The following is a 15,941-nucleotide window of genomic DNA, read 5'->3' as shown; positions in this document are numbered from 1 at the left end:
TTTTAAAACAACCAATAGTTTTCCGATGAAAGAATGAGCTTTATACACTGCATAGTTCTAATACCAAACTGCGCAGTGGGGCGTGGATGGATTTTGTTTTTATTTGCTTAACATTATTTAAATGACCTTTTGCCATCAGCTACGTATGTATACTAATTCCTTATTACACTAATCGTCTAATTCTATGGTGTTTTGTTCTTTGTAATGTCTTCAGCATGCTTGAACTGATGACGTGGCAGGAAATCGTAGACCAACTAAAGAACGACGGCCGATTCAAAATGGCTGCCATGTTCGACCTTGGAGGTAAACTCATCGCAGCATCGGAGGATACTGAGATGGAGCCTGGTGACGCCATTGGAGTTCTCAAAACAATGGAGGTCAATAACAACACCATTTGTGGACTCTTCATCTGTGGAGAGAAGTTCAGCTGCATCTCCATTGACAGTAATTCGGTGGTAGGGAGGGCGTACCACGAAGTGTTCTCGGCATTTAAAACTAATAACATGCTTGTGTGTACTGTCTGTGAATCGAGGACAGACTATTCCACTCTGGGATTTATCAAAAACTTTATGAGATCCCTGAATACACAAGAAGACAAGACACAGACGTTGGTGTAAACGATATGATTTTGAATAAGCATCGCTATATTAATCCACTGTTATTGTTGTTTTGTACAAAGTCGTTGATTTAAGGACAGTTCATTTACATCTATATTTTGAAACCCGGTTATTTTAAATTTAAATTTAAAAAAAAAGGGGGGGGGGGGGGTAGGTATTAAGTCATCTCTTGTCAGTATGAATTGTGAACTTGCCATATTACAGTAAATCTTTCAGATTTAATAATACTTTAGCATCTAAAATCCATGTCTTAAGTTAGTTTCCTTCACATTATACCTATCAATGGTCACATCTAGATTGCGCCAGCATTCACAATCCCCTTATTTTTCAACAACGGTATTGAAATTGTTCCAGTAATGGAACATATATCTTGCTTTTTCCAAAGGCCTATATTTAGTATATTTGACTGAACGATAGTAAGCTTGTATTATATAAGAGATATGCAGATATATATATATATATATATATATATATATATGTGTGCGTGTGTGTGTGTGTGTGTTTGTGTGTGTATTCAAATCTCATGTTTCGCAGAATGCTTAAACAAGTCGACTGACTGTTCTGCATGATCCAGTTTATCTTCCCGTTGTCTTTTTACAAGCTCTGTACTTCGGTTACCCAATTGTTTCACTTTTGTTCCAGATAATATAGTCTGTTTTGTTTTGCATCTACATGTACGTTGCAGGTCTGATAACCCAAGGCGGTATTCTCATTGGTGTAATGGAAATTGTGGACGTATGCTTGCATAAATTATTAGGATTTCTGTGCTGAAAACTGTATTCAACAAAATCCTCACACATTGCCTAGTGTTACTTTGGTCTAATTCAGTTACTGTTACATCTTTGCTTACAGTAAAGTCACCTTTAAATATTCGTTAATTAAAGTTACTTTGTAATATGTTCATTAATTATAGTTGGTTAATGTTTAGCGAAATATGCTCTTGTAGTGTCATTATAAATGAATCCATGACAAATCTTTTTGCCTCTCTTCTCTTGTTGCCAACCCAGTATCTAATTCTTTCAATAATGTAAAGGAGAAAGAATTAATGACAAATAAAAACTCTTTTTGTTGATGTTTCGTGATATCAACATCATTATTACAAATAGTTCTTTGGTAATTTGGCCATGGCATTGTAAATACAATTGTACATTTTTTGTCCCATATATCTTTTCAATTATCATCTTGGTGATTGAAATAACCTGAGAGGTCATACGGGAGGACCGGGTTATGTTTGTTTCCGTTCACCAAAATTATGATACCAAGCGAAGTTTGATTTAAATAATCTTAGTGGTTTGTTTGGAAAAGATAGCAACCAGTTTCTAATAAATCTCCCATGAATAGTATGTAACTTGTGTTAGACTATGATAGGATGGAATAGATAGACCATGATGATGATTGCTTTCAAAGGAATGGTCTCCTATTGTATATCAGCTAATTAAGATCTCAGCAATAGTTTTATTTTTAAATCTGCGTGACAAGGAGGAACCATTGTCAATGAATTCTATCGTTTTTATTCACACTAGTTTTTATCAATTCCCACAACCGTCATCTCTTGAGTATGTGCATCTTATTTTTGTAAGAATGAATTTTCTCATATGATTAATGTTGATTTCTAATTGAACCATATATGCCGTTTGATTTACCCGCTCTGCAAAATGTTAGTGAGTTAGCCGGGTAAGAGGTATGACTTTGTTTGTAAACCTAGAAATCACAAAAACGTGTTCACTTTTATTGAGAAAGATCTAATTTCCCATATACAAAGCTATGTGATTTCAAGAACGGCTGAAATAGATAGTTAATATTAATATGTAGAGATATGCTTCAAAAAGTAAACCTAGCAAAAAGTAGAGAGGTATTTTTCTTAGCCCATCCCTACGTTATATTATTTTCACTTTGATGTGATTTTTCTTAAACCGAAATATTGTACGCCATGGCCCCAGGCTTCAATTGACCGCATGTAAAGGAATACCTCTTCAAAATATGACAAATTATATGAAAGAAGGGAGATAATTTCTAGAGCGCCATGAGAAATTCAATTGTCTTGTTCGTGATACAACTAATTTTTAGTGGTCAACACCGTCATTGACCTGATTCGGAAAGACCGAACAGTCATTAATTATTAGACAGTGACAGTGATTGGTAAACTGAGAAAACTGCACAGGTATTACAATCGAGCATGTGTGTCTAAGTAATTAATCGGTTGATTAATTGCTACAAAACACGAATCTAGTGAGAACTAATCATCCAAGTGGCGGTCTTAAAGCAATAACAAAACAAACGAAAAAGAGTACCGTGGGATCATTGTCGTTCATAGAACTGAATCAACTCAAACACCGCATGTTTGCAGGTCTGATAACCGAAAGCAATTATGAGCTTGATTTAACTTTTTTAACAGATACTATTTTTGCATTCGTTTGAGAGTATTTCCATAGAATCAGTATTGTTTGTAAAATAAAACCCACCCATGTTTGTCTACTTGTGTTTAATAAAATGTCACAAATTCCGTGATTGGTCAAAAAACCTACTGGTTAATTATTCCAAAGCTTTCATTTAGGAAAAAAGGCAATTTCGAAATAAAGCTAATTCGCTACGCACACTCTCTGGATTAGATCAATCAAATCTGCTGTTTATATTATATCTGAGGATATTTTCAATCGCAACTGGTGGCAGTTTATGATACATTTATATCTTTTTAGTCTCACAAAGTCATTTAAATGCAAATAATCACATAATGGTTTTTTTTTTGTTTTTTTTTTTTCAAATTTACATAATATAAATGTACACATCAACCTAGCCTAAGGCTGCATTTTGAAATTCACTGAGTGGAATTTTCCACTTTGGATTATCAATCCTTCTCGTTTCAAGTAATCTCATCTACTGTATCAACAAGTCAACGACCTAAAGTGGTTATTTTGGTCTTCAGTAAATTAGACGTCTTGAGGCACTTTTGTAAAACCTGACGTCAATTACAAACGTTTGGATACGAGATATTGATATAGAATTCCAAGTCATTGACATAAATTTCTCTCTGAATTAAAGAGAAAAAACATGTACTCAGTTCTTAATCACCTTAATCTTACCGAGAGCCAGATAGCGGAATTTAGCACTGGAATACACGCATAGGGAGCGTTTCCCGATTCTATGTTGAGATTTTCTTTTCAGACCCTACTATACTACCCGTTGTACCATCGTGTTATAGTTAGATATTGCTACAGTCTTGGCTGAAGAACAGTTTGACCCCAAAATATTCTATGTTACATAAATGTATTTTTTTTCCGGCTCTTTCTTATTGTTTTTCGACCGCCAGATCGATGATTATTTAGTTATCACTCAATTATTTCAATGGATCATAAAGGTTTAAAGTAGTTCATTAAAGGCTTTACCCCACGTGCACTTATTTGCATATATTGTACACGTCGCTTAATTCACATAGCAATGTATTTTAGTTTACGAATGTTTTTGGACGACAGAACTGATGAGCTTTTTACCTAATCACATACCATAAATTCATCAATTATATATATATATATATATATATATATGTATATATATATATATATATATATATATATATATATATATATATATATATATATATATATATATATATATTTACCATTCTCGCTTTAGGCAAGCTTGGAATTATAGCAGACTCTCAAATCAAATGAACTCAATTCATTAATTTCATTTAACACTTTTATTGCTTAATGCTTTAGTCAGCCTTGTGTTTTATTAGACACTCAGATCAAATGTTGTTTTTTTTTCATAAATCAACAAACGCATCATCAACATGTTCTCTAATACATTCACAGTATCAACAGTGCAATAGATTGAGTCATCCTCATAATTCAAAATTGCCGTTTTACTTTCACTCGTTGGAATTAAATTGACCCAATCATACCCATTTTAACAAAAGACCCGGGTCCTTTGTTTATTTTTCTCCATACTCCCTTCTTTTTTTTTCTATTTTCTAGCTAGTTTTCTTCTTGTTGTGGTATCAAGAGTGCTATAGGCTGAGTCGTCTACCTTATTCATTATTGTAGTTTTACTTTAACTCATTGGAATTAAATTGACCCAATCGTAATATTTTAACAAAAGACCCGGGTCCGATGTTTCTATTTTCTTCCACTCCATTCTTTTCCCCCTCTTTTCTTTCCACCTAGTAAATGAGGAGTTTGGGTCAAATTTTAATATTGTGGAGAAACAAAAACCCTCTGTAAATCGACCACATGCTTATCATGCTTTATGAATCTTGATAAATGATAACTTAAATGACCTCGTGGTATATTAAACAAATTTATATAGGCTTATAATTAGAAAGATTACAAATATCTCAGTGGTATATGTAATTTCATCATTTAGTATAGCATACCCTTGCTTTTATAAAGCAAACGAAAACATCATGCTATTAAAACAGTTTGTCTTGTAAAGACATTAATTATATTGCTTAACTTTGGTAACACGCATTGTCAGGATTATATTTTGTCCTTGTCATAGTTCATCATCATCATCATCATCATCATCATCATCATCATCATCATCATCATCATCATCATCATCATCATCGTTATGATGGTCGTCGTCGTCATCGAGGACGGCGCTGTCGCTATCATGCCATTATCTTTATCAACATCGTTATTATTATTTAATTCAAACGACTTCCAACTCGTTTATACGCAATTTTTTTCGCCATCAGTTAATAAAATTCTTTTTGATGCAAAATGATATATAGGTATTGCATATTCAGTATATCTGGTGTTCTTATTAGCTTAAAGAATTAACTCAAACACCGTATGCCACGTGAGCATGTTCGCAGGTCTGATAACCAAATACAATTATATAGGCCTAAAATTAGACAGATTACAAATATCTCAGTGGTATCTGTAATTCCATCATTTAGCATAACATACCCTTGCTTTTATAAAGCAAAAGAAAAGGGCTTGATTTAACTTTTTTTAACGGATAATATTTTTGCATTCGTTTGAGAGTATTTCCATAAACAACAATGAGACCATGACAATTTGGGTTATCAGACCTGTAAAGTGTACACGTTGACCGTATGGTATGTAACGTTTTATTGGTATGTATTTTACCATTTCAAAACTGCACCTTTTTGTGATACTGTAATAAGAGTCTTTCATAACATATTGATAATAACAATGTAAAGGAAATATAAATATGAAAACATTGTTTACTGTTGTATTTAATCACTTTTTATATTAAATGCACATATGTCTCACACTGATAATCCATATCTCACAATTCCTCTACTTTTCTACAATTTCGCAATAAAAAAAAGATCTTTTTTAACTATGAATGGTGTCATGTTTTATTGATTTCATTTCTTAGTAGTATCATTTCCTACGTAACAATTGTTTCTTTTATTTCACAACATCTTATTATTCACGTCTTTTTATCACTTGACATCGACTGACCTGCGAGAGAGAGAGAGAGAAAGAGAGAGAGAGATAGATAGATAGATAGAGAGAGAGAGAGAGAGAGAGAGAGAGAGAGAGAGAGAGAGAGAGAGAGAGAGAGAGAGAGAGAGAGAGAGAGGATTTTCAGTTTCCTTATAAGTCATCTCTGCTATTATAGTTTTTAGTTTTGAATATAGAGTAAACATACACCTTTTCCCCATTCACATCCCTTTTGTACTGGCGCTGAATTGACCTATTAGTGTCGCTGGCGCTGTAAAACCCATAAAAATACCCAACAAAAAACAAATATTATCTCCTATGACTGTCGAACCAGATATAAAATAGAGAATATATGTTTTTAAAATACACACTAACTTGAATGGGGTACGAAGTGGCCGAGTGGTTAAGGCATTGCACTGTGACCATGAAGGTCCCGGGTTCGAGTCCCGCTTCAAGCACTTTCGGTTTTTTTCCTTGAGCAAGATTATTAACCCCCCCCCCCCCCCTCTTAACCCCCGGTTTGCTTACTTGGACAACATGGGTGATTCTTGTTGACATCAGACATCTTGTTTGATGAATTATCTATATTCCTTCGTGGAATGCCTAGGCAACGATATCTTATGATGTCGTGGCGGAAGGGCATACTATTTTTCTTTATTAACTTGTATATAGTTCAATTTCACTACTTCATCACTCTCATGCGCTTTGCAACGCGTCAATGAGCCAAATTAAACTTCAATTTCCTTTCATAGAGTGCAAATGTTGCTCCTTGAAGCTAAAAAAAAAATAGATAACAATATTGACAGAAATGAAAGCTTTAATTTAGTCAACGAAGACAGGTAAGGTGGACGTTTCGGGTTTCCCCTTTTGTCAACAAAATACGATGGGTGAAACACGAAGGACAAATGAAAGATGCAAGAATGTCGTTGTTAAGGTGATATTATGTTTATTCTTATTATTACTCCTAAAATAGCCGTCACTTCCTATTGAAGTTATTCACAACATCCACACCTCAGTTGAGGCGAATGACACGTTGTTTTTACCCAAGAGTTACCCTACATGTCAGTCTCTGCATCAGTCACTAATAATGCTCGGCCATCAATGAATCAATGTTTAACGGACAAGCAAAACATGTGTTGGAAAGTAGTTTATATTTATAGAATCAAAAATTTAGGAAATCAATCTATGCAAATCTCTTATAACAGTTGGATTTTCATAACATTCTCAACTTTGTGTTTATACATTTTTATGCATGCCACGTCTGTAAACGAATTTCCATTTTTTTAATGAATAAAGTATATATTATTATTATTATTATTATTATTATTATTATTATTATTATTATTATTATTATTATTATTATTATTATTATTATTATTATTATTATTATTATTATTATTATTATTGGCAGATTGTATTGTTTCAATTATAATTCTGTTCTGAGACCGATTTTTAAAAGGATAGAATGAAGATATAGTGATTAGATTCGACAGGCACATGATAATCTAACCCAATTATGGGCTTGTTTTAACATTGTTGTCATGGAAAATATTTTACTTTGGTTTGACAGCATTTCCATTACAAAATTAAGCTCATTATAATTTGGGTCATCAGACCTGCAAATAAGCAAACGTTGATTTGATATAGTGTGGGTAAAAACGGGGACTTGGAGAAAATATGACATATAAACATCAATAAATAAACTAGTAAGTTTAGGAAAGTGATAGTTATACACAGCCATTAGCATTGAAATTTGGGAATAAGTAATAAAGGCCGATCCTGAGTTTGTTGGAGAATGGATCTGACGGAGGAGCGCAGAAAGTAAGACCTGTAAAGAATTAAATCAAGATGGCAGGGGGTGTATTGGCTGTCGATAGTCACATTAAGATAAAGATTAGAGCAAAAAGATATTTTAAAAAATCAAATAGAGATATCTACATTTCATTCTCTTATTCAATATTTTCACACCATAATCACAATAACTTCACAATCACAAAAGTCTTTTTTTATTTATCTTTACCAAAAAAAAACAATGTCACCTTGATAGATCGATTTATTGAGATTACAACGAATTTGTTATAAGTATTAAAACAACTCACAAAAGTCTTAGGTTTAAGAATTTTTGGTAGATAAAGGAATTATCTTTTTCTCGTGACATTGAAAAATAGCAAAGTAATTTGCTAAAATAAAAAGGCGTTTTGTCATAAAATGCAGTTTATTCTATCTATATCATGATGATATGAGTTTTTACGTCTAATTTTTAATCTATGAACAAATATCACAATGGACCGACCATGGCTTTCTTATATATTTATCATGCAGGTATTATAGCTACTTGTCCAATAAATCATCACGACAGTGACATTATTCGGGTTTAATTTGATAATATAATTATTATATAATTAAATAAATGGGGGGTCAAATATATCGAATTCAATACAAGTATCGAAGTAAATGTCAAGGATCCAATTTTAGCTGTTAGATAGTTTTGTCTAACTATGGAATTATTTGTATTGTAGGAGCAAGGGCGAAGATGGCCTTTTTCTCATTTTTACTTTGGCTTGACTGATACTGTCACTTGATAAATGCCTTTGCATGATTTAATATAATTTAATTTTCTATAGCTGGTTACATATATCAAAATCGATGAAAGTATCAAATTAAATGACATTATATAATTTCACATTGTCTTACACAGAATTATTTGTATTGTAAGAGCGAGGACGAAGTTGGCCCCTCTCTCTCTCTATCTCTCTCTCTCTCTCTCTCTCTCTCTCTCTCTCTCTCTCTCTCTCTCTCAATTGACAGCCTTGACTGGTACTTTTAATTGATGGTTCGAGGGTTAAATAAACATTAACATTTAGCCCTTTCCATCCCTATAAATATTTATTTCCAGAGGCCTCGCGAACATATCTCAATTCCAAAAACACTTGAGTACGTTTCCTCGAACACACGTTGAGTTACCTCGAACTACAGTTTCCTCGAACTTTTTGCCTGTTCCGAGGAGTTCGAGGAAACTGTACTGGAGTGTCCATGCCAAACAAACAAAATGATCAGTCACACAGTTAGTGAATATCTATCACAATATGTTGACACTTTGATGAAGGAATGCCATTTCAGAACATGACGACACCATGCATTATTTTCAATCGTCTGTGTTCAATTTTTGAGTGATGCTCAGAAGCGGTGGGGTTCATTGCTTCAGATGATTGGCAACCGAACTATATGAAGCATGAGTGCGGGAGATGGTCGCCGACTTAGATGGAGTATTGAGTGGGGAGACAGTGGCCGAACCAGATGGGGCATCGGGTAGGGAAACGGTAGCCGAACAAGATGGAGCGTTGGGTGGGGAAACGGTAGCCGAACTAGATGGAGCATTGGGTGGGGTCTGCTGAATATTGAGGGCAGCAGTCGGGCGATCAAAGACCTCAGCAGGTTGGTAATATGCTGGCGAAATCTGTGAGGGGTCATATGGCATGATACCGCATGCTTTGAAGCTTGCCCTTACGTTTTCTGGCCCCATGACCTCCGACTCCCACAGGCTTTTCAGGAGAGATGGGAAGAGCTCTTTGGAGAGGGGGTTCCCGAGGTTCTGTCTTAAGTAAGCCACAAGTATCTCTTCCCATTTAGTCTTAGCAGGGCCATAGACATCGACGTCGAGGGGCTGTAGCACATGAGTGGTGTTAGATGGTAGTTTCAGTACTATAACCCGATTGTTCACTGCCTCTTTGATGGTTGCGATGTTGATGTGAGAAGCATGTCCATCAAAGATAATGACCACTGGTCTCTCTGGGGGTAAGCTTGGCAAGAAGAAAGAACAAAACCAGTCGTGGAAGCAAGCCATATCCATCCGTCCTTTTTCATTGGCATGATATTTTGCCCCCTCTGGTCCATTTTCCGTCCATTTAGTCCTAAGGTTCTTGGCAGCGTATAGAATATAAGGCGGAAGCATTAGTCCATCAGCTCTCGCACATCCCTGAACAGTTATATCATCTCTGCCCAAACCAGTGATTAGTCGAAAGAGATGATAAATGCCCTCCTCCGTGATAACTTTGATGCGTTTGGGATCTAGCGGAAACCTGCTTTCGTGGACATTATAAATCCTCTCAGGTTTTCCCAGGAGATCATTTTCCCTGAGAGTGTCACCCAACATCTTAAACCATTCATCAAACACAGTCTTGTTGGCCGATGACTTTGCACGAGCGGCTTTCAGCTGTTCAGGCAGCCTCAATGTAAGTTCTGGGTGGCGTTTAAAGAAGCGGTCAAGCCAGTCCACACCAGGCACCCCATCCACAAACTGTGTATCCCGCCCAATGGTCTTCATGTAGTCTCCAACCACTTCTTGGATCTCTGCCCTCGGCAGTCCAAATCCCCATTTAGAAAGGAGCTTTAGGGAAGTGGCAATCTCTGCTTCCTCACTTGTTGTCAGCTTTTTTGGTCTTCCAGCCCCTAAGGAAAAGAGAAAAGAGGAAAAAATGTTTTTAGCACAATTTCTCCAACTCAAAGTCCAACTGTTCCGAAAGAAACAACCAACCCCCCCCCCCCCCCCAATAAAAAACAACCCAAAAAAAAAAAACAAAAAAAAAAACAAAACAAACCCATAGATATTGACCCGTGTTGTTCTATGTTGTAATAATAATAATAATAATAATAATAATAATAATAATAATAATAATAATAATAATAATAATAATAATAATAATAATAATAATAATAATAATAATAATAATAATAATAATGCAGTCACAAAGTCAATAATTGACTTCAAAGCTGCAATTGTATAATCGACGTCATTGGTTAATTGGTTTGAAGTGTCTTGCGCAATGCCTAACCAAAAAAATGGACAAGATTACTTGTCAGCCAACTAATCACTTAGCACACTCACTGACGTTTGACCTGCACAAGCGACTAGACACGTTACACACACAGCCATGGAAACCACGGAAGTAGATTAGACCAAAAAAAATTACACAGAGATGACTTTTGGCATGAAAGGCCACAATCCCTCACAAGGAAGAAACTTACCCATTCTACTGTATCGTTTCTTGACATGGTCACGGACTGTCCCCCAGTTAAGGTTGTATAATCTTGCAGCACGTTTGTAGCCCATCTCTCCAGATGTAACAAGATTGACTGCTTTCACCATATCCGCTTGGTCATACGCCACTGACTTTCTCTTGTAGTTCCTCACCATGATTAGCCAATCTCTATAGAAAAAGGAGAAAAACATGAACAGAAATTCCATATAGTAAGGTCCCCGAGGCCATTGGTGTTTCGGATCCGTGTAAAAGTTTAACTTTCTTTATAGGCCAAATAAGCAGACGAATAAAAATAACAGTTTTGTCCGATTGGAACTTGGATCTGACCTTTCGGAGGTCACATAGAGGTCAATCAAAGTGAAATTATGGTTAATTTCAGAACTCCCATAATATCAAGAATTTGATAACTTGCAAATAACCAAAAAACTTTAATAGGATCCAAATATATCACCTAAGAAAAAAATAATTAAATTCATACATCATTTCAAGCAGTTATTGCCCTTTATTTACGTCTTCTTTCTGAAAAGAGCACGATTTTCCGGAATATCACTTAAATTATTAAGAAAATTATCACTTGTAAAGAGAACAATAACAGCTGATACAGAGAATAACATTATTTCCAAATTGCAAATAAATATCATGGTTAATGGGGTTATCGCCTATTGAATTCTGTTACTATAAATAGAATTCAAAAGGTAATAGGAAATCTATAGCACTCTAAGAAAAAAAAAAAAAAAAAAAAAAAAAACTTTGGTTAGACCTATCTATGTGTCTTTAGGCTCCTTACAAAATAGCTTAGCTCTATATAAAAATTCAAATAAGTTATCGCCCTTTTTCACTTTGGAAAAAAAAAAAACCACTAAAAAACAAGTGTGTATTTGTGAAACATCTAGAAAAATGTTGATAAAACAATACTTTTCAAGAAAAAATATGAGCAACTGAATAAGTTAAAAATAATTTGTAGAACACAACTAAATCAGATGATATTCTATGGAGTTATCGCCCATTGGGAAATCAATTCCAGCCAAATAACAAAATATATTGTTGATATGTTATGAACTAGAGTACCAAAATCTTAAGTTTCTTGTCTCAATTCAAATGAGTCATTGTACTTTATCAGATTTTTACTGCAACAAGTCTCTTCTTGTGAAATGCCTCGAAAACTGTTAACAAAACAAACTATTAGTAGACAACAAATGAATCTACTAAAGAGATTAACATGATTTGTATATTACGGCTTATCAGTCCTTCTACTTCCCGTTCCTACTCGAGCCTTCCTTTTAATTTGTCAGGGAATTCATGACCCAGACTAACATTCTGTGAGAGATCTCCGTTTTGATTTTCTGGAGAAGTCCTTTGAAGTATATTTATTTGTCAAATGCCTTAACAATATCTACCAATACTACAATTGTTTCTTTTTTATTGAATACCGTCGCATTTAATCGTAGTGAAATATATGTTATCTATTATCTACTCCTGCCTCCCATCAAAGTTAATTGCATCATGGTTTTTGCCAATGTCTCATGGCGAGAAACATGACTAAACCAAGACAACTAACGACATGACCGCTTCCCTTTAAACTTAAATACAGATGTGATGACAGAACCCGTAACAAGTCCCTTGGCCAATATTTGTGGCAATGCTGTTCAGATTAATTACTTTATTTGACTTTTAAAAAGCTTTAATGCAAATATTAGCTGCAGGATTCGCTTCAATGATATAATGTTGATTGGCTATGATGATGACAATAACATCAATATCTCGGGGCTGTTTAAGTATTAATGATTGTGCTTGAAGGCCTTGAAAGAAAAACCCAAACTTACACACGAGTGTGAAACAAGTCGAGTTGTTGCACTGTTCAGTAACTTTATCATGATGGGCGATAACTCAATCAAATATTGTGTATTTTGATTTTAACTTTATTTGTTTGTGACTGACATCCAAAACAGTATACTGTATTATTTGTGTAGTAGAATATAAAATGTGATTTGCAAGTTATTTTATAAAGAGCAATATTTTTATTCATCTAAAAATAAAATCAAATTGAAGGGAATCTTTTTAAAAAGTGTACCTGTAATGTGTTTAACATATCATAAAGTTTTTATGTTCTTAGCTATAGATGTTATAAAATATCGGTAATTTTTTGCAAGTGATTAAATGTTTAATATAGTTGATCTTGAACTTGCTTGACCTCTGGATGACCTTCAAGAAGTCGAATTGAAATTCCAATTGGCCAAATGTGTTCCTAAGATATCAATTGTACCAAATTTGAAGAAAAATAAACTTCCACACGGAAGGTGAAACAACTCGAGTCTTTGTACGATGCAGTGACTCTTCTATAGTGGGTGATAACTCAATCAAATATTGTTTGATTTCCTTATAACTTTATACGCTTGTTTCTGACATCCAAAAGAGTAAACTTTATTTTATGAGTAATATAAGATAAAGTGCGGTTCGCATACTATTTTAAAAAGAGTAATATTTTTATCCATCTAAAAATAAAATCAAGGGCAATAACTCGTACAAATCGAAGGAAATATTAACAAAAGTGTACATGTGATTTGTTTAACATATAATAAAGGTATTATGTTCTTAAAGATTTTATAAAATATTGATAATTTACGAGTGATTAATTGTTAAATGTAGTTGACTTCATTTGAGCTTTAGTTACCTCTAGTTGACTTTCAAGTGGTCGAATTGTAATTCCAATCGACTAAATATTTTTCGCAGATATCAATCTTACCAACTTTAAAGAAAAATAAACTTTTACACGAATGTGAAACACCACGAGTTTTTTGTTTTCACTAGGCGGTGACTCTACTAATACAGATCCAGCTCTAAATCATGGGCATACATAAGTAAGGTCATTTAGGCCCACAATCAGGCTTATTATTCAAACAGTATATAGACTACACACTTCCAATACTTCTAGGTGATGTTCTTTTCTAAGAAAAACGATTGTAAACAAAAACCATGGATAAGGATAAAACGATTTACGTGACATGGTAGCTGGGGCCTACCTTAGTACAATAAAACTATTTGTATAAGGTTTTGATAAAAACTTCTGGCAAAAAAAAAAGACACAGAAAATCTAAAATAGGCACAGCCTCTTACTTGAGGAACCTAGAACAGGTTTGGGAGCAATTTTGCCACCTAGTTATTGCTAATTTATTATCATTATGTGTTCAACACGTCTGTACAAAAATATTCCTATGGATCAATGGAATATTATTATTATTATTATTATTATTATTATTATTATTATTATTATTATTATTATTATTATTATTATTATTATTATTATTATTATTATTATTATTATTATCATCCGATGAATGATTAATCATTTCTAGCTTGCACTTTAAAGTCAAGGAACATTTAACAGAAATTTGCAATATTTGAAAACCATGCGTGTTTCACTTACCTTTAACAGGCATGTAATAACTTGTAAAATTGTCAGAATATAACTGTAGTTAAGATGGCTGCTTCATGTGTTCAATTTGAACCTCAAACAGGAAATAAATATCTAACGCAGTTAAAAACTTGAAGAGTATCCAATTTATTGTGTTGCTTTCTTTCTGTGAAAAGCTAGATCTTATGAATGTGGGTGTGGAATGTGGAATTACCCCGGTGTGGAATTCACCCCCACCTTACCCTGTTTACATTGGCTATGGATCGTTGGTTCACTGTAGGTCCGGGCGGTAACGCCATCTCTCGGTACCGAGAAATTACCGGTAAATAAAGCTCGGGACCCCTATGACCGAGACCAAGTTTCGGTAATTGTCAATGTCACTTAAAAGCAAACTGCAGAAGAGTGGAGTGTCGGAGTATCGAGACCGGGCTGCTTAGTGTCGATAAATTATCGGTAAGGCTGTTACCGGTATTTCCGGTACTCAGTACCGGTACCGCTCGGCACTAGTTCACGGTGATCCTTATATGACAGGGGCAGAAAAATAATGTTTTTACTTTTTTTTTTATTATTATTAAAAATGAAACCATTGAAATGTTCATTTTAATAAAATATATGATAATTGATGTAATTTTAACAAATGTTTCTAGATTGAATAACTCGGGATTCATGCTATAAGATAATACGAGTAGTAAAAATACGTCCATATTAACAGCTTGCTAGCCAGGCATAGCAAAAAAGAGGTTAAAATTAACCATCAATTGATGCAATGTGATTACTTGAATTACTCATAACATCCGCCTACCGGATATAATGTACCCAACACACAGAACTATGTGTAACCATCTGTAAAGGGAACGAAATCGACGTCATTCGGCTCTTTGATATTGTTTTTAGACAGCCATTTTGGGGATTAGTTCTCACTAAATTCGATCAATCAGGCTATAAACGGTCAAGGTTTAACATAGTTTTGTGTGTTGGCACGTGATATTCAGCATGGCGGATGTTGTGGGTATTTTGATTAAACACAAAGCATCAATTGATTCCAGGAAAGATAAAGATCTTGACAAAAATTGCAAGCAATGGGCGATATTGACATCCAGGCTTCCTTCATCAAAATAATTGATTCAGAACCTGATTATTTTTTTTTTTATTCTTCTTCAACTTTTCCATTAAAATCTCAGAATCAGATAACAATGCATGTTGCTCATTAGTTTGGTTTCTCTATCTTCATGATGTTATGCGTTTTTGTAAAATACTCACAACATCTGCCAGTCGGACATGTGGTAGTACATGACATAAAACTATGGCTGACATTGAACGTTTTTATAGAGAGTATGCGCTTGGCTAAGAAAGTCACAATATTACGAAGTATAAGGGCCAACACACAAAACTATGCGTAACCTTGAACGATATAATTTAGTGAGAACTAATCATCAAAATGGCTGTCTGAAAACAA

At 34.3% G+C, this 15,941-nt stretch overlaps 2 protein-coding genes across 4 annotated transcripts in view; one reads left to right on the top strand and one right to left on the bottom strand.

Annotated features, from left to right (window-relative positions):
- Window positions 1–3,381, top strand: part of LOC144963000 (uncharacterized) — a 19,334-nt gene extending 15,953 nt beyond the window's left edge. For all 3 annotated transcript variants that reach the window (XM_078896521.1, XM_078896523.1, XM_078896522.1), the window contains one exon: window positions 215–3,381. In XM_078896521.1, the coding sequence (XP_078752647.1) occupies window positions 215–617 (403 nt within the window). In that variant the 3' untranslated portion in view covers window positions 618–3,381. The remainder of the gene's footprint in view (window positions 1–214) is intronic.
- Window positions 3,382–7,438: 4,057 nt separating this feature from the next.
- LOC144962999 (uncharacterized) lies at window positions 7,439–14,730 on the bottom strand. The gene is made up of 3 exons (XM_078896520.1): window positions 14,498–14,730; window positions 11,060–11,241; window positions 7,439–10,483 (listed from the first exon to the last, which is right to left on the bottom strand). The coding sequence occupies exons 2-3, from the start codon at window positions 11,226–11,228 to the stop codon at window positions 9,228–9,230; spliced, it is 1,425 nt and encodes a 474-aa protein (XP_078752646.1). The 5' UTR covers window positions 11,229–11,241; window positions 14,498–14,730; the 3' UTR covers window positions 7,439–9,227.
- Between the last annotated feature and the right edge of the window lie 1,211 nt (window positions 14,731–15,941).

Source organism: Berghia stephanieae, chromosome 1 (assembly GCF_034508935.2).
Source record: "Berghia stephanieae isolate SIO BIC M18660-M18661 chromosome 1, UCSD_Bste_1.3, whole genome shotgun sequence".
NCBI lineage: Eukaryota > Metazoa > Mollusca > Gastropoda > Nudibranchia > Aeolidiidae > Berghia > Berghia stephanieae.
The sequence above is the reverse complement of the archived record's forward strand: the minus strand, read 5'-3'. Positions and strand labels throughout refer to the sequence as shown.